Source organism: Chelmon rostratus, chromosome 3, assembly GCF_017976325.1.
Source record: "Chelmon rostratus isolate fCheRos1 chromosome 3, fCheRos1.pri, whole genome shotgun sequence".
Classification (NCBI taxonomy): Eukaryota; Metazoa; Chordata; class Actinopteri; order Chaetodontiformes; family Chaetodontidae; genus Chelmon; species Chelmon rostratus.
In genome coordinates, this window is record NC_055660.1 from 22,433,669 (window position 1) to 22,454,298 (window position 20,630).

General features: G+C 43.1%; 3 protein-coding genes across 7 annotated transcripts; 2 read left to right on the forward strand and 1 right to left on the reverse strand.

Moving 5' to 3' along the window:
* Nucleotides 1–892: 892 nt before the first annotated feature.
* Nucleotides 893–6,722, forward strand: afmid (arylformamidase). 3 transcript variants are annotated; one of them, XM_041933399.1, is made up of 11 exons: nt 893–1,289; nt 1,600–1,687; nt 2,433–2,537; nt 2,653–2,701; nt 2,789–2,874; nt 2,991–3,063; nt 3,339–3,436; nt 3,610–3,688; nt 4,729–4,864; nt 5,260–5,364; nt 5,840–6,722. In XM_041933399.1, the coding sequence occupies exons 1-11, from the start codon at nt 1,260–1,262 to the stop codon at nt 5,867–5,869; spliced, it is 879 nt and encodes a 292-aa protein (XP_041789333.1). In that variant the 5' UTR covers nt 893–1,259; the 3' UTR covers nt 5,870–6,722. The 3 variants fall into 3 exon arrangements, with proteins under 3 accessions (XP_041789333.1, XP_041789334.1, XP_041789332.1); XM_041933400.1 differs by having other exon boundaries at nt 894–1,289; nt 1,560–1,687; XM_041933398.1 differs by having other exon boundaries at nt 894–1,289; nt 1,597–1,687.
* A 266-nt stretch (nt 6,723–6,988) lies between these two features.
* Nucleotides 6,989–14,267, forward strand: cant1b (calcium activated nucleotidase 1b). Of its 3 annotated transcripts, none has more exons than XM_041933455.1 (5): nt 6,989–7,067; nt 10,673–11,272; nt 11,377–11,517; nt 11,739–11,942; nt 12,571–14,267. In XM_041933455.1, the coding sequence occupies exons 1-5, from the start codon at nt 7,061–7,063 to the stop codon at nt 12,939–12,941; spliced, it is 1,323 nt and encodes a 440-aa protein (XP_041789389.1). In that variant the 5' UTR covers nt 6,989–7,060; the 3' UTR covers nt 12,942–14,267. The 3 variants fall into 3 exon arrangements, with proteins under 3 accessions (XP_041789389.1, XP_041789390.1, XP_041789388.1); XM_041933456.1 differs by lacking the exon at nt 6,989–7,067 and adding an exon at nt 8,370–8,418; XM_041933454.1 differs by lacking the exon at nt 6,989–7,067 and adding an exon at nt 8,431–8,546.
* On the reverse strand, nt 14,165–20,604 carry ogal (O-GlcNAcase like). Its single transcript, XM_041933453.1, has 17 exons — nt 20,267–20,604; nt 20,015–20,066; nt 19,582–19,679; nt 18,661–18,791; nt 18,362–18,533; nt 18,119–18,217; nt 17,849–17,988; nt 17,599–17,743; nt 17,084–17,182; nt 16,721–16,965; nt 16,457–16,631; nt 16,216–16,301; nt 16,026–16,118; nt 15,852–15,940; nt 15,652–15,772; nt 15,427–15,556; nt 14,165–14,798 (listed from the first exon to the last, which is right to left on the reverse strand). The coding sequence occupies exons 1-17, from the start codon at nt 20,337–20,339 to the stop codon at nt 14,662–14,664; spliced, it is 2,085 nt and encodes a 694-aa protein (XP_041789387.1). The 5' UTR covers nt 20,340–20,604; the 3' UTR covers nt 14,165–14,661.
* Between the last annotated feature and the right edge of the window lie 26 nt (nt 20,605–20,630).

Genomic DNA, 20,630 nt, shown 5'->3' on the forward strand with positions numbered 1-20,630 from the left:
TGGGCAGTGTAGCCAGCTGGCTGTGTAATGTACTTGTGCTGTCTCATGTACAGTACATGTACTGTGAAAGTTGTTCATTACTTGAAAGTTGTTCATTACTTGAAAGTTGTTCTTTACTTGAAAGTTGTTCTTGTTCTTATTTTGCATACCCTTGTGTTTTCACCCTTTGAGCTGCTGGAACTGCAAATTTCTCTTTGGAGATTAATAAAGTATCTATCTATCTATCTATCTATCTATCTATCTATCTATCTATCTATCTATCTATCTATCTATCTGTGCTATCTTATCTTATCTTATCTTATCTTATCTGCCTCATCAGAATCCCTTTGTCGATATGGATGCTCACACAAATGCAGTATTTCAAGGTGGTGCATTTTAAAAGGATTCTCAGAAACTGAAAATCTTTTTCACAATATGTTCTGTATTACCATTTTTTCCTCCATGCTGGAAGAACACATGATATGTGCAAAACAACAATGTTCATGTGTGTTACACATACAAATAAAACGTAATAAAGGACCCAATTAGAGCCAGACATTTTGACTGGCCACATGAGGAACAGCACAGCTCTTACTAATAACACAAATGATGGCTCTGTTGTATTTAAATGTCCCAGTAAGCCATGACGGGGTGGTAGTGAGGCAGCATGTGCAATACCAGAAGTAATCTGAAACTGAAGTAGCTAAAAGGAATTCAGTCACCATTCATTTTATTATGTATTATTATTATTCTTTTCTGACTGTGATGTTAAAATGTCTTCTCTAAAAATGTCTCATTGTGTCCAGAAGGCTGGAATATTACATTTCATCCAATTCAAAACAAATTAATTAAGGAATATGCACCATATAAGCACAGCATCAAATCTCTTAATATAATAGATAAGATAGACCCACCTTAAATCCTTTACCATGCCAGTCCATATTTTACTTCGGAAGTGTATACTCCCTCACTGACCACTAACTTACATATTGCAGTGAAATTAGTCATTTCCTAGTGCACTACTGTCACTGCTAAGCAGCTGAACTATTAACTAATCAAATCAGATAATTGATTTGTGATTCATGTAGAAGCACTGGCTGCAGTGTGTAACTCTCTTTTGGTCTCAGCTGTGAACGGGTGTGCAGGGCTCCACCTCTATTTGACAAAGCTTTTAGGTGAGTTTACTTTCCAGATTCTGCAGGTGGTGTGAGGCTGAAGTCCAGCAGCGCAGCAGCTTGGATTCATCTGTCGGCGGACTTTCGGTCACTTCAAGAGATAAAATGTCGCACTGGACTGAAATGACCAAAGATGTAAGAGTCTGACTTTGACACTTTGACTGGTAAAGTTAACTGGTGGCTGTGAGTGTTTCATTTTAACGTTTTGAAACAATCTTTCATTGCTGTTCCTGTTGAGCCTACGGAGGAAGAGTGACGCGGAGGGTTACTTCCAGCAGGGGAGGGCGCTGTTTGCCGTGCTGACAGTGTTTCTGTCGCCGGCTCGTGTGCGTGTGTGTGTGTGTGTGTGTGTGTGTGTGTGTGTGTGTGTGTGTGTGTGTGTGTGTGTGTGTGTGTGTGTTTTAGTGTCCGACCGGTTGACAGCAGTGTCTCCGTGTGACAGGAGCTCGAGAGGCAGTATTCGCCCAGCCGGTGGTCGCACAGGATGTCGGCGGACGACGTGATCGAGGCTCACGTGAAGGCTTTGAAGGAAGGTCGGTCTGTTTTTTGAAGCTACATGCTAACAGGCGACAGCACGCAGAAACCTGCTTGAGGCGGACAGGCAGGCCGGCACAGGAGCACAGGTGTCTTGAAAAATGTCGTACAATATTTTTTAAAAAAAGTATTTTGACTGAGAAAATACAGACTGGCAAAAATATGTAACTCCTGTATTTCATACCGCTTGAAACTAAGTATGTGTCTGAGGCTACAGCTTTAATATTGCAGGTCACATATTGGTGACTGCTCCTGCCTGATGAGTTACCTTAAGATTTCTAGAACTTCATCTTTTGAGGGTGCAAACATTATTTAAAGCACCAAAAGATATTCCATACAAACCCACAGAGTTGGACATATGTGGGCCATGTATTGAATTTAGTGAGGAAGGACCTTCAGCCAGAGGGGTTTAGAAGAGAGGGCCTGCCACAACACCTCCCTGTTGTACACAGTTTGGACACAGTTTTATCATTAAATATGTTTTTGCACAAAGAAAAACTAGATTATGAAATATGTTTTAATTTTTATTTGATGCCTTCATTAGTGAGCCTGCAACATATGTCCCCAGTCAGACCTGGGCTCCTATGGCACCCCACGAGAAACTGTTTTTGGGTATAATATAGGTATAGCTAGCAGCATGGCAAAGTCTTTGATGGTAGACACATTTATATTATCTCACTGTATATATATCATCACGCTGTAGCGTCCACTAGAATATCATGCTTTGACAATGGTTGTGTCCAGGTACCGAGCGTGCCCGTGGTCTGGCTCAAACCCTGCTCAACGTGCCATACGGGGAGGGAGATGGAGAGAAACTGGATGTCTACATACCCAACACCAACTCTTTGGGTACGGACACGTGTGACTGCCATGAGGCCCAAACTCCACCCCTTTGTCATGCCTCAAATGTGCAGAAGCATAGATAACGCGTGTGGATTAACAGGCCTGATTCCCTTTGTTTCAGATGTCCACCTTGTTATTTACATACATGGAGGCTACTGGCAGTTTTTCAGGTACAGTCCCATGCTCTCCTGCGCATTGCAGTGCAGATTTAGACAGCTCATTCAGATTTTTCATGCTGACGCTTAATGCTCACACAGCAAGGAGGAGTCGGGATTCATGGCTGTTCCGCTCGTTGATAAAGGTGTAGTGGTGGTTGCCGTTGACTACGACACCGCCCCCAAAGGTAGAATCTTTTCATTTTGGACAACTTGTTTCTGTTCCTGGGGGAAAAAAGAGGTTTTATGAAGATGAACTGGGAATGTCAGCCCTCTGCCTGTGCCCCTTTCACTTCCTTTTCAGGTAACATGGACCTGATGGTGTCTCAAGTACGGAGGAGTGTTGTGTCTGTTGTTCAGCAGTACTCTCACATCAGGTACTCATGTTTGTTTTATTACTATCCCCCTGCTTAAAGGTCTAGTGTGCAGGACTTAGTGGCACCTAGCGGTGAGGTTGCAGAATGCAACTAACTGAATACCCCCCTCGCCTCACCCTCCCCTACAGCAGCTGCTAAAAAGGCAAAATTTCCTTTTGTAGAGCCAAAGTCTTGTTTGTGCAGTTTGGAATTTGTACACTTTCCCGTTCCCAACCTCACAGTGTCATCCACCGTGTCTCTATTGGTTTTTAATGAACTACTGATCCCTCCCACAGTGGTCTGTACCTATGTGGTCACTCTGCTGGGGCTCACCTGGCTGCAATGGTCCTCTCCACTGACTGGTCGCAATACAGCATCACACCCCAGTTCAAAGGTAGGGCCCTTCAAGAGAGACAAGTGATGGATATGGCAGAGCTCGGCCTAATTGAGTGTGACAAACTATTATAGTATAGGACTGAAAAAGATGCACAGAAATACAAGGCTTAGACCCAAATGCTGCATGTCTGACATACTTTTGTCTTTTCATTATTTCTCTCTGTCTTCTAGGTGCTTTCCTTGTCAGTGGCATATATGACCTCCTGCCCATCCTGTCCACCTACGTTAACGAGCCTTTGAAGATGACAGAGTACGTTCCTAATTACTTTAGTGTATTTACATGTATGGTAGTAGTCTGATTGTTCCCCATTTTTAACAGTAATCATACATCAGAAACACTTTGTGGATACAGAACCCATGCAGCATTGATAATAACCACTTGAGGCTGAAGACTACAAGTTAGAAAATGAAAAATATCTGGGTGTGTGGAGTTACATTTACATAAAGTTTACCAGCTCCACCCTCTCCATCTCCGAGTGGGCTAGTGAATCAAGGCTACGTTAGCTGCTACTAGCATAACACATAAATCTCTGGCCGGACTGTTGGTGGTTGAGTCGCATTGTGGATAATATAGGAGGTTTTGCAAGGATGCAGAATGAATCAAATAAAAAAAGAAGATATCTCTGGTGTTGCTGCATCGATTTTGATCTTTTTATTCTTAACTGTCTATCATGAGTCCAACAATGTAATAGGACTGCAATGCTAAATCAGTGGTGTACTCTTGCAAGGGTAGGGTTATAATCTGATTACTGGCCAGATAAACAGGGCTTTACAGTAATCAGAGTTTGTCAACATGTAAACAGATAATTCAGTTTGCTTCCTTAACCTGATTACTCACAGTAATCCAGAGTTTCTCAACCTCGGGACCAATTACTTGATGTACAAGCATGGAGTTACATGATGTAAAAATGTGCTTGTAGTAGACTTCTAAGACTATCAAGTCTTAATGTATCAGTATTTTTTGACATTTGGTGTTTCTTTTGGGCTCCTTTTAATCCAAATGGCAGCCAGAGAAATCTAACTGCTTATTTTTGAAAATGGTCAGATCTAAAAATGAGATCACGATCCAGATAAGGTTAGAAACCCTGCAATAATTAATTTGTTTGTGTGTGCCTGTAAATGAACTGTGTAGAGAGCATTGTGTGTCAGAGGCTAGAGTGTTGTGGTTGTCTTTGTGACGGAGAACTGTGTGTGTTTGTGTGTGTGTTTGTGTCTGCAATTGTCCTCTGCTGGTCCTTGGTGCCAGTCAGTATTTGACTCCTCTGTCCACCGGTTGTCTCCTGTTGACAGGGAGGTGGCGGTGAGGAACAGCCCCAGCAAGCTGGTCCCTCAGCTCAAACTCTCCTCCTCCAGCTGTCACATCATTGTGGCCGTCGGTGAGAACGACTCGCCGGAGTTTCGCAAGCAGTCGGAAGAATATTACAAAGTTAGTGCTGCTGATAAAGTGTGATTAGACTATCAAAGGGATTATTTATTAAAGGTGGCCCGTGGAGTTTTCTAGTTAACAGGCAGCATTCTTCTGCGTCACTGCCTTTGTGTGCGCATTGTTGTTTCTTTGTTTGCTACTGTCGACCAGCACAGTGGTGGCAGGAATGAATGTTGAATTCATGCATTCATTCATGTAACAGTACAAACAAAATGCGAAACCGCTCTTAAAAAGTTTGCACTAGTGGTCCAAAACTCCTCAGGGTACCTTTTGAAATTGAAAATAGTCATTACTGTTTTAATCAATCAATCAGATGATGTTTTTTGTTGATGCTTTATTTCATAAAATGGCAGCAAATAGTGAAAAATGCTCACTTCTTTCTTCTGGCTTTAAAGTCTTTGGAGGCGTCAGGACTTAATGTGACCATGGAGGATGTGGCGAACACAGACCACTTCAGTATCATTGAGCAACTGGTAGATGGGGAGTATCAACTAACAAAGGTACACACGCACAAAACGCAACAAAAAGAAAGGTCATGATGAATGTTGATGCTATTTGCTCTCTCTGTCTCTCTGTTAATATGTTCAATGTTATTATACAATATTAAAGTATAATCTGGAGCTGGAGCTTTCTTTTCCAGCTGCTATTACATGCTGCTGTAATACCCAAATTTCCTGATAACCTGATAACTGATAACTGATAACCAAAAAGTAAACTTAAAGTGATGAGAATGAGCTCTACTTGACGGAACAATAATATAAACCTGCTTGAACTGCTGATTTTCAGAATATTATCCTGGAAACTGTCAGCCAAATTCTATATATTATATTCTATAATATCCAACAATTTTTTTATTAGTTTTCACAATATTCAGCATATATTTATGGACTACAGTACTTATTTTCTTTGTCTTTAAGGTGATATTATTGTTGGCACTTGGAAAAACAGTGTCCTAATTAATTTCTTCCTCTGTAGCTTCTCTTGAAGATGATGGGGAAGAGCTGAGGTGAAGAGCTGAGGTGGTGGTCTTTGATCCATCATCTAATATCAACACGTCTCTGTATCCACATACACCTGTGAACAGAGTCATAGTACCCCAGCGCTGATAAAATATGCCTTATTTCGGGTTTGTTCAATGATGAACATACACTTTCTTTCCATTTTGATTGATCAACAATACAGTGGCATTGATTGTTTTGACCATCCAATCACATTAATCATGTTATGAAAACATTGTATGCCTGAAACCAAGTCATTTCAAGGATGGTGATTGTTGCAAATCATACTACGGCTAAACCTGCTCTTATTCAGTTGTAAACAGATTATTTGACAACCACAGTGCACAGTGTTATTGTCAGGAAATATTGTTCCACTGGCATAAAAAAAAGGTTGTAGAGCTGATGGTTAGTTTTGGCATATTTTCAGTATTTTGTTGAAGGCCTGTCTGCCTCGTGTTTTTTTTTTTTTCTCCTGTGACAATCTGCATCACAACTTAAAGTCTGTGGGTAGGACAAGAATTCTTTCATGAGTACTAACATATCATACAAACTGAATGTAGCTTTTTATTGTAGCTGCCACACTACTGATGTCTCACCCAGGGAACTTTTAATCTGTCGTCCATGCTTGATAAATGATGCTAATCAAAACTCTATATTTGCACGTCTTATCCTAATACAGTAGATGAATAATGGTACTGAAATGCACACACAATGTTTTAAAGAACAGATGGCACTAAATTAGCTGATTGTTACATACTGCCCCCAGTCTAGTGTGTTACCTTGTTTATTTTACTGTTTAAACAAAATGTTCTACTAACCATGACTGTAGATTATAAAGAGAATGATCACAATAAATTATATTTGAGATTTTCTGTGGTGATAGTTTGTGTGTGAGTGCGTGTAGATGAGATTAGATGTAATTTCTTTGTAGCAACTCCTGGTACATTTTAGCATGTGTGTCTGAAAGGTGTTTGTCTCACTAACATTTGTCCACCTCTTTATATCAATATTAAATATAGACCATATAGATGATCAAAGGCCGGGTAAATATATAGTCAACGTGTAGAGTTAAGTTGAGCCTTTATGACGACCGGTTCAGCTGGTTCAGAGTCAGCAAGCAGGAGGAGCTTATCGCCGAGAAGCTGCTAACCAAACAGTCCATCAGACATGGCCAACCAGACGGGCTTGAAGACCGTCAATGAAAGGTAAGTCAAAACTCCCGAAATTATATGTAGATAAACTCGTAATTCAGCGTCAAGTCCGGTAGCTAAGCTTGTCGATAACAGCAACGTTAACCTGGCACAGGCTAATGCTAGCAACATCAAATTGCTAGGTTAGCTGACGCTAGCACCACGGCTAGCATTTTTAAATGAGAACCGGTATGTTACTAATTCTTGTGTAAGCAAGCGTCTAGTTAACTGACAACTTTGTCGTGCCTAAGTACATCGACGTCAAAGCCTCTAACTTTCGTGTGCTTTAAGTAGTTCAGAGTTTTAATGTTGAACGTTTTGTTCACTTCAGTGGCTGCCGGTCAAAGTTTACAAGTGTTGCCGGCTGCCTGACTGACTCGGGGTCTGTGTGCCTTCGTGGCTATCTGCGGACACAGACAGCGCTGTGTGAGAGCTGTGGAAGAACAGCGGTCCTCAACGCAGAAATGTTTCTGCAGCCATGCCTAGTTGGCACTTCATGAGGACAAGGACTAATGCTTGTTTTCTAGTTTTAGTCAGCTCAGCACAGTAGTGATAAGAGGGTCCTCAAGAACTAACAAAGACACGCAAGCATTTACACTGTGATGGTTCTTCCCTGTTTAACCACCCAGTGGATTTAGCTACACCATAAATGTACACTTCTACATCTCTGTCAAAGCTGTATATGTGGTAAGTAACAAACAACAAGTAGATAAATATAAGAAGTCTTGACCTTGGAAACAATAGTTTTGACAAAAAAACCCCTCAACATTAAGGCTCACCTCCTAGATCCTAGTGGCGTCATGGCAACTGAGAAAACTTGAGAGGTGGTTGAAAGCTCCAGAAAAAGCGAAGAGAGGGTTAACTTAGGAAACCATGAAGTTTCTGTTAATTGACAAAGCCTACCAGAGCTCGGAGCACAGTCACAAAAATAACCTTTACACACACACACACAGACATCTGGAAGCTGGTGCTGCCCATGTTGACACCATAATGACACTAAATGGAGTCGTTCATGGGATTAGGGCTTATATATTGTGTAATAATAACCAACCACACTTTAAAAAAACAACAAAAAATATTCAGCCCTCACACATTGGTTTCAAAACTCTGTTCAAGATTCAGTGTCCTCCCACCACTCATCAGTACTTACCACGCCTTATTCTTTCCTCATCCCACTAAAACTCAAACATGGGCCATCTTTACAGGTTTACCCCCCCCCCCCCCCCCCCCCCCCCCCCCCCAACCTGTTCTTCCTGATTGACCTATTTTTCTGTTTAGTTTTAGTGAAGCCAGACTTTCTTTCTTGGCTCCGCGACAAGAGGTAGAAATGTGAGGTAGTGTAATGGAGACGAAAGGAGGAGACTTGGTGAGACAGAGATCAGTTATTCATGTGGGACTGAGGGCTGAAGGGATGTGGAGTGTATTATGGAATGCGTGCCAAGGAGAACAACATGATGGTTACAGCGTGTTCAGGAGAGAAGAGGCGACGGATGGGTGAATAATTGAATACTTCATACAGCGTACAGGGCGCCTGTGTTTGGGTCTGTGCTGTAGAGGGATGGGAAAGAGGAGCCATGCATGTAATGTGACAATAAGGGCATTATTTGGTGGCCAAGAGTTTGCCAATTTAATGTGCGTGTGTGTGTGTTAAAGAGCATGTCAGTTGAGGAGTGTGAACTTGTTCAGAGGGGAAAAGTAATGCTTTGCAGCTTTTCGTGGTCCACTTCAGTCGTACCAAATCGCCTCTTGGCAGATATTTCTGCGCACTGGTTTGTGTTAACACTGATATCTTTGAGAATGTGGTCATTGAATCAGACTGAGCAGTTTCCTTCGGCTGACATCGCACAGACAAACATTTTGTTGACGCTGCTGTGACATTTATTTTGGGTGGCTAAATGGTGATAATTTCTCTGGTTAATTACATAAGTGCTCTCCAGTGTCAGTCCCACGAAGATGTTGCTTCAGCTCCACCATAAATGTGTAATTTACAGTTGCGTTATCCTCCACAGCTCAAGATCCCATTCATTTTGACGCTGTCATTGTTTTCATGCTAACTTTGTGCAATATTATGGCGCAATCATACATTTTAATCTCAAGCTGTCATTTGTAATTACAAGGGAGGTGGTTTATTTTTTCAGGAAATTGCTTTCTGAACTGCAGGACTGAAGGGCCTGTAGTACTGCATGTGCAAGAAAAAGGTCCAGTAGACTATAATGTTAATTTTCTTACACAACCATTAAAGGGAGGTAATGTTTTAAGCACCACGAGAGGCGTGTCAGAGATAAGATAGTGGCCAGTTATAACTATACAATGCTTTTAGCAGGTAAAACCACATTATATGATTTTAGTATGATATGAGTGCAGTGCAGTTCAGGGAGCTCTACTGCAATAATGCTGAAGCTCAAACCTGTCTTTACCAAACCTGTTGGTTGCCCTTGACAAAAGAAAGGTTGAGGGTCACCTTGGCGCTCTTGTTTCCACACACCTCTCGTATTTCAGCGGGCAGGGTGTCTGTTTGCATGCTGTACCAGCTCTGTGCCTCAAATGACTGAAAAGCCCACTTGTTACTCAAATGAAAGTAGACAATGGCTCAACACAACCAACTCTACAGCGATCTGAAGAGAAAAAAACAAAGTTTACTTAGTTAGTAGTTAGTCAGTAAATCCATGTGAGTTCAGTCTGTGAAACCATAATGTTCTGCACATTGTCAACATGGTTTAACATTTGGACGGTTTAACGTTTGGTAAAATCACATGTCAGTGTAGTTGGTACTTGACACCCTATTATATATAAATGTGTTTATTTTAATGATGTTAGTTGGTCTTTTTTTTCATGTGAGTGGCCCACCTGTGCTATAAAACCCAGAATCAAGAACATGAGAATCACTAAAAGAAGTAAAGTGCATTTGTATTGGGGTTTGTGAACCTGTTCACTTCTAATCTGCGCCTGATCACTTAAAGGCACGTCTGATGGCAATCAAGCACAGGGGGAATCTGATGAAGCGCCATGCGAAACATGTAGTTTGCCAGTCATCAATTAAGAAAATCATGTCAATCCCGTTAGTCTGGTGTGCACTGAAACGTTGATTGTTTTTTTTTTTAGTGATGTGCAGTTTCAGTCCACAAACAAATGCCTTTAGGGCTCAAGAAGATGAAATAATTTAGCATTCACATCAGAACAGAGCGAGGTTAATTATAGGTTAATTATGTAACATCCTAGGGAGGTTAATTATATAATGTCCCGAGGAAGCTGGACATGCCTGCTACCTACTCAGTATGCGTATTGGAGGTTTTGCTTGAACAGCAGAACAAAGCCCTGTTGTGAATAAAGAACAATAGGAACAACAGCCTATTTTTCGACATGTTGTTCTCCTCCCCCGTGTTCATTCTTTCATCCTCCCCAGCTATTGTGTTCAGTGTTGTATCATCAAGCTTTCTAAACATTTTTGATGAAATTCACAAGACATAGCAATTACAAATAGTGTTTTGATTCATGTGCTGAAAATAATTGCAGGACTTCTTGTCTTACAGTTTTTGCAATCGCACTTTCCTCTTTTCCTTAGTTTTGTCATAGCACGTCCTACATCATGCCGCTTTGCTAACGTGCCTCTCTGTGCTCAGTCGCAGGCTATAGTGGCCGTCACCCCCAGTCCAAGCCTGACAGTGAGGATGAAGACGATACTCCCATGACCTCCATTGGTGTTGCGGTCCGAGGCCTCCCCCTGGCCTTGGCGTCCATGACACAGGTTGCTACCTCAGACTCACGCTTCCACCCTAAATGGCGAGCGATCACTGTGGCAACCCTGCTGGCTTTAGTGCTCATGCTATACCTGCACCGGACAATCGGGGACAGAGACACTACTACCAGAGGTTACTACCGCAGCAGGGTTCACAGTTTGCAGATACACAGAGAAGGTGAGGAAGACATCTTCAGGGACACTAACAGACAAACTGCACAAAGCTCCCGTCACCAGAAAAGGGAAAAGCCTTACAATGACACATACCCGTTAAGCCCACCAGTGAAGACAAAGCACGGGATCCGTTACCGCATCGGTGTGATCGCAGACCTGGACACGGCGTCTCGTAGCTCTAAGGATCAGACGTGGTTCAGCTACATGAAAAGAGGCTACCTGACTGTTTCAGTTAGTGCAGACAGACTGGAGGTGGAGTGGGATGCTGAGATGGTCACTCTGGAGAGTCATCTGGCTGAGAAAGGACGAGGTAGAGGCATACGGAAACACACACACACACACTGATCTGTTATCCTTCACATATATCCACCATGTTTGTGCTGCCTCAATGTTTGATGACTAACTTTGCTGCAGGTATGGAGCTGTCCGAGCTGGTGGTGTTCAATGGTCACCTGTACAGTGTGGACGACCGTACAGGTGTGGTATACAGGATCGAGGGCAACCAGGCTGTCCCCTGGGTTATATTACCTGACGGTGACGGCTCAGTCTCCAAAGGTCAGTCTGCAGTAGACATCTTAAACAACAAAGAAGTGTAGCCCAAAGACTGCCACTGCAGCCTGTCTTAGAACCACTTTTGTTTCTTGTGCACTATAGCTGGAAGATCAGTCGAAGACATTTAGCAACACAGAACTAACAGCGACTTCGGAGCTTTTGAAAGCACTGCAGTCATTTTGTTTGCATTACTTCTCACAAATCAGGCCTTGTTTTATGTGAAGGATTCAAGGCAGAGTGGCTGGCAGTGAAGGATGAGCACCTGTATGTTGGCGGCCTGGGGAAGGAGTGGACCACGACCTCTGGGGTAGTCGTCAACAACAACCCAGAGTGGGTGAAAGTTGTTGGCTACCATGGTGATGTGGAGCATGAGAACTGGGTTCCATACTATAACGCCCTGCGGAGCGCAACAGGAATCCAACCACCAGGTTCTGACCAATTGATTTCAGTTTCTTCTGTCCACATACAACAATGTCTGGTGTCATATCCAAAAATAAAAATAAATAAAACCCTGAAGTGAATTTCTGCATTTCAATTGCAGGAAAAGTGCTTAAAAGCATATTTAGTTTCAGTGGAAGATGTTGTATTTGCACTGTTACTAAAAAAAAACATTATGATTCGGTGCTTTGTCTCTGATGTTCAAGCATCTTTTTAGAAGAAAATGAACTGGAAGTCAAAAGAGGAGACTGTATTTTTTCAGTTCTGAGTAATGTGCGCAGCTCTTCCTCTCAGGCAACACCAGCCACCAATAATAGTCAGTGGTTTGCATACAGCCTTGGAGGCAAAAGCCAGGGCTGGAAAAGTTTCAGGTTGTAAAGCTTTTACTGTGAGCGCCTTTTTTGTTGACTCAGATGAACAAACATTTTTATGAACTTGGAGCTTCTCTCATCTAGATTTTGGCTGCTGGACAGTTTGAGGGCGCTGTTCAGAGTCAGCCTAAACTATAATAGCAGGGGAAGAACACCCAAGATTGTCATTCACATTTACACACATTCTTCATACTTCCTTACCCTCTTATTCATTTAGTCTCCTTTTATAACTGTCCTTGTTCTACAGGCTACCTTATCCATGAATCGGCAGCGTGGAGCGAGCGTCTCCAGCACTGGTTCTTCCTCCCTCGCCGTGCCAGTCACGAGCACTACGAAGAGACTGCAGACGAGCGTCGTGCCACCAACCTCCTCCTGTCCTGCCCCGCAGATTTCACCTACGTGTCAGTACGGCAAGTGGGACCACTCAACCCAACCCACGGCTTCTCCTCCTTCAAATTTGTTCCAGACACGGACGATCAGATCATTGTGGCCCTGAAGTCCGAGGAGGATGCAGGCAGGATTGCCACCTACATCATTGCATTTACGCTCGATGGTCAGGTACTGATGCCTGAGACAAAGATAGGGGATGTGAAGTATGAAGGGCTGGAGTTTATCTGACAAAGACAGGACAGAAGGTGCACATGTTCCTGATGGCAAAATCTGTAGGGGTCCTTCATGGGTAAAAGATTAAGAAGGAGACTCTATTTATGCAACACTGCTGTTGTTTTGAGTCCTAAGTATTTTATTCCACTCTCAGTCCTACTGTGCAATAATGTCGTTTGACCCAAAGTTATATATTTTATAATTATTTGGTATGATAATTGAGAGGAGGAAGAGAAGGTAAAAGGGCAGGAGAATGTCACACCACCACCAACAAGTACCAGCAGTAGACCAGTTCAGTTTGTGTGTGACTGGTTTGGGAAGTCAGTCTATGACTAGCTAAACTCATCAGTCACCACCCAATAAGAATTTTTAATGTTTTAAAGTCTTAACTTCTCCATATCAGGGCTGGTAGATTGAGATTTTTTTAATCTAAACATTGAGCTAAACATTGTTTGATTACACACTACTGATTTTCCAGAGGAGTTGGGCTAAAAAAAAAAAAAAACTTTTCTAGCTGTCATTATACAGAAGTGTAATGCATTCATAGAGGAAAAACTGTTTCCCCGTTTCATTAAAAAATGAGATTATCTCAGAATTCCGAGAAAAGTTTTTATGGAAAAATCTGCTGTGTTTAGTTTTTCTCAATTAACAAAATATGTCAAAATCCTGCAAGAAGCTCTGACCTGCATGGAGCACAGCTGCTGCTGCTAATCAGCCTGACCCTCCAGCACTGCTATAACAAAGTAATAACAATACCGTCTGTATTCTGTAGCAGGACATTTTTGTTTACGTGAAATCAAGTCTCCTGGGATGTTGAGATATCAATAATTCAGAAAAACGAGCAGAAACTTTTCTCAGAACTCAACAATTTCAGAACAGGGCAAACATTTTTTCCTGAAGTGAATGCGTCATGCTTCTGTGTCAGTCTGTCAGACATCAGGTAATTTGGATCTCTTCTCCTGCAGCCAAACTCTGCTGGTCAGACACTCAGGGGGAACACGGTGAAACAGGATAAAACATAAAAGAAATATAAATGAATGTCCTTAAATTACTTGAAATCTTAAACTTACTCATTGTTTGGTGTTTTATCTGACCTCAACACACTGAATTCTCTGCTTTCAGATTCATATTGATGTAATGGGTGCAGTTGCTTCAAACTGTATGTGACTCAGTCTTTCTGAGCAGGTCCACCTCACACATTGGCTCACATTAATAAACTGAAGATCATTTGCGTCTCGAGCCTGAGATCAAGTGAAACACCAGCTGTTTTATTTAAAGATTACTAATTCATATACTCCTTTTGTATCCTGTCAAAACAAATAATTAAAAGATCTACTCTTGTTTGAATGTTTGTTGTATTACTTTTTAAAATACGTCGGCCACCGACAGTGAAGCGTCTGATATATGCAACAAATCAGAAACTTCAGGTTGTTTATGGACATGTTTTCAACATTTTTATCTTAAAAAATAATCCCTATACAGTTTACATTTTTCATGTCTATAAAATCAGCAGTTCTTACATTACACTTTTTATCGCCATACAACACTTTGTTACACAAATTCATTAAGCATTTCTTTGACTATTGTCATGTGATGGCTGCTAAATTACACGAAGAATGATATAAGCTGGTTAAAAACTAGGTTCCAATTTGACAAGGTGCAAATGTAGCAGTTATTCACACAACAGTTGCATCCCAGGAGCTCAAAACATTTCAAACCTGATGCAAATCCTTGTTCACAGGCTTGTTCCCATGGCAACAATGTTTTGAGGTAGACCAGCCATTTCTATGGGCTTGAAGCAGCCGTGTTTGGCGTACAAGTCGAGCATCCTCCGATCGCTCTGCCTCAACTCACAGAAGGCTCCTCTGGAACCTGGAAAGTTTTGGAAAAGAAAATCAAGATGGTGTTTAAGATTTAACTTAAATTCCCTAAAGTCCTAGTAAAGGATGAGGATCAAGTTTTAAAGTGGAACTGATTGATTTTGGGACGAGGTCATGCAGCCTCAGTGATACAAAGCTCCTAAAAACAGACCCAGCCAGTATCAGATTTAGAACTGTGCTTGTGCCAACTCAAAGTTATGATCGCTGCAGCTGCAGTTTTTTTTTATCTTTTCCACAAAACGAAGCATATTTCTGCTGAAAACTGGTCAGAGGAGAGAGATCACACTGCTCGGGGTGCCATCATATATCCTTCATCCTCCAGGACTGCCCTGCTAATAACTTTGAAAAGGGAAAGAGGGTCTTATCTGCCTGCATTGTTTTTGAAAAAATTAAACTCCACCTGCCAGTCGGCACTAGTATTAATGTACATCTACAGGGACATACTGATGCTGCTGTGAACGTCCCACCTCACTAATAGAAGTAGCTGGCAGGTGTACAGCTGCTGCGACAATTACTGAACAGCTCCTCCTTGTGGACAACATGCAGATTGTTAAATCTCAGTTTATGAATTGGTTCAATGAGGCGAATTATTAAAAGCATTCTGGAAGGTCTTGACCTACCGCTGCTCCTCATGGACGACAACAGATGACCAATCATACGCTTTGCTGGAGAGGGATCAGTGACCCTGGGAAGCACTTGTACTGTGACCAGGGAGGGGAATTCCTTCAACACTGAATCGCTTACTGCCCTCTAAAGGTAGGAGATAGAATAAATTACATATAGTCACACTGTATTTTACCTCCATGACCTGTTGTGGAGAATGATTAGATATCACCCTGGGTCACCTGAATCTTTGCTGCGGCTGGTTTGGCGTCAATTAGTGCCAGAGCGTAACCACACACCCCAATTTCATCCTCCAGGACAAGAGCACACTGAGGGGAAGGGGAGAGCTCACCCGCTGGCAGGCTGCAGAGAGGTGGAGGGAATGTTAACTTTGAGACATGAGAGCATTAATACTGCAGAGGGAAATCTGACTCTTTCTTACCCATCACATATAAGTGGAGGCTGCGTCATCAGGGGGTCTTTGCCCCCTCCTGCACTCTGCATCTCCCCAAATATCCTCTGCACTTCCATCTAGGAGAGAAAACAATACTGTGTAAAATCACTAATGAATGTAAACAAAAATGTATCACACAGAGTCAGGATCGGTCATCCTAACCTTGTCCTCAGGGCAGTACGGCCGTATGCAGTAAACCTCTGTCATGGGAGGGTGCCTGAACAGGTCCCTGTTTCCATGGCAAGGCAGCATCCTCTGCAAGTACAAATGTAACGAAAAATTATTGATGAGATAGCAACACTAAACTGACGATATTTCCGAGTAAAGTTTCACATATGTCTTTAGAAGTTACCTGGAACTCTCCGGAGAGGCCTCCTCTGAAGCCCCAGGGTTCAGGATCATCGTTCATTAGCTGGGCTGAGGGGTGATGCTGCCCTCCTATGGAAAGCAAACACAAAACAACATCTGAGGCTTCAGCATGTCAGGCTTTATCGACTGAAATTTGTTATCCATGTGGGAGGTGCACAACATCCTGCATACTTAACATACTAACCTGTGTGGTTTGATCATCATTAGAAGAATGATTTCCTCACCTAGTGTTTTCACATAGGCTCGGGCCAGACCGACCCCACTCTTGATGTCACAGATGTAGTTGTAGAGGTCGTACAGAATGCTGCGGTTCGGGGCGTTTGACAGACGGTTGAACATCTGCACCACCGCTTCGCACATGTCATCAAACTGCTGCGCTCTTGAGCACCACTGCGCTGTCTGAAAAACACAATAAGCATAAATGTAATGGGTGTAGAACAAAAGTCACATTATATGCTTTTTCAAAAAGTACAAACATGCAACACTACCTCGTCTGATTCTGCAGCGGCAGCCTGACTGTGGTTCTTGAGCCAGTCCAGCTCCTGCAGCATGGTCCTGGCCGTCGGCCCGTGTTCGTACGGCAGGTAGAAGAGGTCCGACAGCAGCTTCAGGTCATTTAGGGTCAGGGCCTCTGCTGTAAACAGCGGGTTCTCATCAGGTCCAGGAACACAGGAGCTCTCTCCAATATCTGTCTGCATGGGCTCCTCATCTGACGACTCCTTCTTGAGACGAGCTGGAGGACAACAAGGGCCAGGAAGGATCAATAGGGCGATGACACACCTTCTTAGAGCAACACCCACCCCATCTCTGCCTTCTGACATCTTTAAAAGTGTTTTTTCATGACTCTCTACCTCCAGGTTGATTGGTGATCAGAAACTCCTGCAGCCAGTCAGTGAGGGCCAGGGTGAGGGCTTTCTGGGGGCTGTAGCAGGGGTCCTGCTCCTCATCACCTGGTGACGGAGGTCAGAAACACAGTGCACAGACTCCTCAATTCCATGTTGTGCAGCCATGCGTTGGGAACAGACCTTCACTTTAAAAATCTGAATCCCAGTGTTTCATTTCAGACAGCTGTAAATGGGCAACCATTTAAACAGTGTTTCACCTTCAAGGAGGCATCAGAATCATAAACATTTTGTGATATTTTTTATTTTTTGCTGTTGCATTTAAGTGCATCGTATCTTGTCTACAAGTCAGTGCTATGCTTGGGACCCTAACCCGAACCATGCCAGAAGGACAGACCCCTGCTCCTCAATTATTGGGAATTATTAAATTGCTGTCTTGCGAAAGCAAAGTCAAATTTCAGCTGGGATATTCTGCATACACACCAAAGCTGATGGAAACAATAATAAATAAACTACATGCTCACCCATTTCCACATCCCTCTGTCCTCCATCAGCTGTTGCTTTGCACCATGTAGCCAAAGTGTGGATGGCCACAAAGTTCGGGTAGAACTCACAGTTGGGGTTGGTAAGCACTCCTCTCAGTTTGGGGATCAGCTCAGTGGGACGGTCCTGACAGGAAGCCATAACGTTCGTTATTCCAGGACACAGCTTCCGGGCCAAACTGGAGCACTTACTGACATCTAAAATGATCATAATGCAGTAATGTCTTTTTACCTTGTAAGGTCCGAGGAAAAGCCTTTGGGGGTCATAGTCGTTTGCGTGGATATTGTCCCAGATGACTGGTGCCCTCTTCAAAACAGAGGACACCTCTTCTATGGACTCCACTGAGATTTTGTGGGACACCACTTTGGGTCCTAAATGACACAAGAGAGAGCAAAAAAAAAAAAAAAAGTGTATGGGGAAACTGTAACTTTGGCTACTTCTGTGGTGTTAAAACACGACCATGCAGGTTCACAGTGAGATCGTGGCTCAGTGCAGCCTCACCAGTCCACAGTATGTCTATCCCAGGCAGCAGCTTCTCTCCCACAGTGTGCAGGTAAGAGGACTGAGACACATTGGGAGTGCAGAATGCAGCACAATAATCTGGAATTACAGGAACAGAACAAGTGTGAATGATGGAAAACATTCAGTAAAGCAGAGGTATCACACAGGCTGTGTTCAATGGGGCTAAGTACTGCGTCGTGCTCATTCTCTGAGTAGCAGTTTTAGGCGACCCCACTGCCTGACCTGTAGGGCAGAAGAGGAAGGTCTCCGGTTCTCCCAGGTGCTGGTACACTGCATTAGTGATGGCCACCTGAGCGTGGGCAAAGGAGCTGAAGGCCTCCTTATCAGCCGGACACATCTCGCTCTCGATGTCATCAAACAGTAAAGAGAAGGACCTGCAGCCAAACTCCTTCACCTGAGGGACAAAGAGGACAGAGTGAGGTTTGGTTTTGCTTCCATTTTACTGCTTTCATATAAAGTAAGAGTCCAAAACAAACCCTCAGAGAGCCATAAAGCCTTGATATCTGCACACACAGTCCTACCTGGTCCAGCTTCCTCTTCAGGGTTGCAACCTCCTTGGGGTTGGAAAAAGTAGCATCCAGGCCGGGAGAGATTGCATAGATGAACTCGACGTCGTGCTGTTTAGCTGCTGATATCAGGGCAATGAGTTGCTCTAGGAAAAAGAATAAGAGTTGAGAAACCAAGTTGTATAAAAACAATCTGTTCTCCCTGTTATAGAAACATCCTCAATAAATGCTGTTTAATGGGAAGTAAATGATGCACAAGTTCCAGCTAGATTGACAGACAATGTTAACCAATCAGCAGCTCTTAACCAGCATGGACATTTGTGGGCAGCCCGCAGGGTTTTCATGTCTACATTCTCAAGTGGTGTCACCATGTCCAGCATCATTAGGCCTGCAATTCATGCAAGTGTACAAATACAACAATGTGACACAGCGCAAGTGCAGGTTTTCACATCCACTTGAAGTCATCAGAGAATAACAGATTAACAGGTCAAACATTGAATCATCACTCCCCTGTGTTATTACATGTTTTATTTTGTATTTTTTGGTTCTGTTTGCGAGCGAAACTTTGCATGAGGAACATGACGCCAACACGCAGTCTATTTGATATTTTTGGTTTATTTTCCAGGAAGATGAGCGACCGCAGCATCTTTCATGTGTGTGGGTCCCCAAAAAAGCATGAAAGATGAATAAGAAGTAACCTAAACTTACTAAACACTGTACAGTTCGTGAAGTAAGTAGTCATTCATTTTTTTTCATAATTTCTTAAACAACTTTCCAATGCAGCTACTTACATGAAAGTGAGACAAGACACTAGTATTAACTCAACAAACCCTTTTGGCTCCTTTGACAGCTAAAGACGTTCATTATCCTGCTCAGAGGTTGACCGTGGTGCACGTTTTGGGATATTGGGAGGATGTGTGAAAGGGTGAGACTCACCTGCCTCCTCAGCAGAGTACAGGTCCCTCCAGTACATCCTGTGTTTGTAGTCATCCTTGGGAGCATACAGGTATGTGTTTAAACCCCACTTCTGTTCCCTGTGAAACACCAGCAATGAACACTCACATCAAGCATTACTGATCAGCTGTTGCATGAGTATGAAATAGAGAAATGATACTGAGTACAATAGATCAGTCTGTATTTTAGACTTTTCCTTTGTTGTATCCCAAGTGAAAATGAAACTGAGCATCAGGAGACATTTGATCATGTTTTGATCATGGCCTCAACCACAGAGACAACCGATAAATTAACAGTTAATAGTTAATTCATTAGTTAACATTATTCCCAACACATGAGTATGAGACAACACCCAACATGAAGCGCATGTCATCTTCAGGTCAGACTGTTTCCAGCTGACTTAGAGGCCACATACCTTTTAAACAGCTCGGTTCTCTGCTCCATAGTCCACGGCCGCCCATAAAAACCTGCAAACAACGCACCAAATTAAATCACCATACCAGAGGTGATCGATATGGAAGCGATCCTTTTAAATCACTTCCATATCGTCTCTGAACTGAATGCAGTTAGCTCGCAGGCTCGTTTGGGTGTTGAGGTCGTGGCTGGAGAGCTGTACTGTGACTGTGCCACCACCGAGACCTGAGCTCCGGTGGTCCACCCTGCTCACCTTCCACTACCCCACTGATGAACGGCCTCGTCCCGGTCTGCGCTGCCCCCTCGGCACTGCCCGGTGTCGACATGGTTCGCTGTTGCTGTTGCTAAGTTTTCAGTTTGCTACAACTCCGACAGAGGCACTAACACAGCGCGACTGTCAGTCATGTCTCTGGATGCCAGCATGTCCTCTCACGCCTGCGCAGACCAGTCAGAGGAAAGCAGCGGCGAACATGACGCTAACATGGCCTCAAGTCTGAAGTTGTAAATACTCTGAGCGACAAGAAAAGCGGCTCTTTTTCGCTGCTGACTAGAGTTCACCTCGGATTCAGGCGCACGCTGACTGGACGTCGGACTACCGGGTGAACGTCTTAAAGGGA

Coding starts and splice junctions, on each gene's coding strand:
- afmid (XM_041933398.1), top strand. CDS start 1,260: ATGTCGCACTGGACTGAAATGACCAAAGAT. Junction 3,064..3,338: donor CAGCAGTACTCTCACATCAG/GTACTCATGTTT, acceptor TCCCTCCCACAG/TGGTCTGTACCTATGTGGTC. Junction 4,865..5,259: donor AGTCGGAAGAATATTACAAA/GTTAGTGCTGCT, acceptor CTGGCTTTAAAG/TCTTTGGAGGCGTCAGGACT.
- cant1b (XM_041933454.1), top strand. CDS start 8,483: ATGCGTGCCAAGGAGAACAACATGATGGTTACAGCGTGTTCAGGAGAG. Junction 11,273..11,376: donor TCTGGCTGAGAAAGGACGAG/GTAGAGGCATAC, acceptor ACTTTGCTGCAG/GTATGGAGCTGTCCGAGCTG. Junction 11,943..12,570: donor AACAGGAATCCAACCACCAG/GTTCTGACCAAT, acceptor CTTGTTCTACAG/GCTACCTTATCCATGAATCG.
- ogal (XM_041933453.1), bottom strand. CDS start 20,339: ATGTCGACACCGGGCAGTGCCGAGGGGGCAGCGCAGACCGGGACGAGG. Junction 18,218..18,361: donor CTTCCTCTTCTGCCCTACAG/GTCAGGCAGTGG, acceptor CTGTAATTCCAG/ATTATTGTGCTGCATTCTGC. Junction 15,941..16,025: donor CGTACTGCCCTGAGGACAAG/GTTAGGATGACC, acceptor TTTCTCTCCTAG/ATGGAAGTGCAGAGGATATT.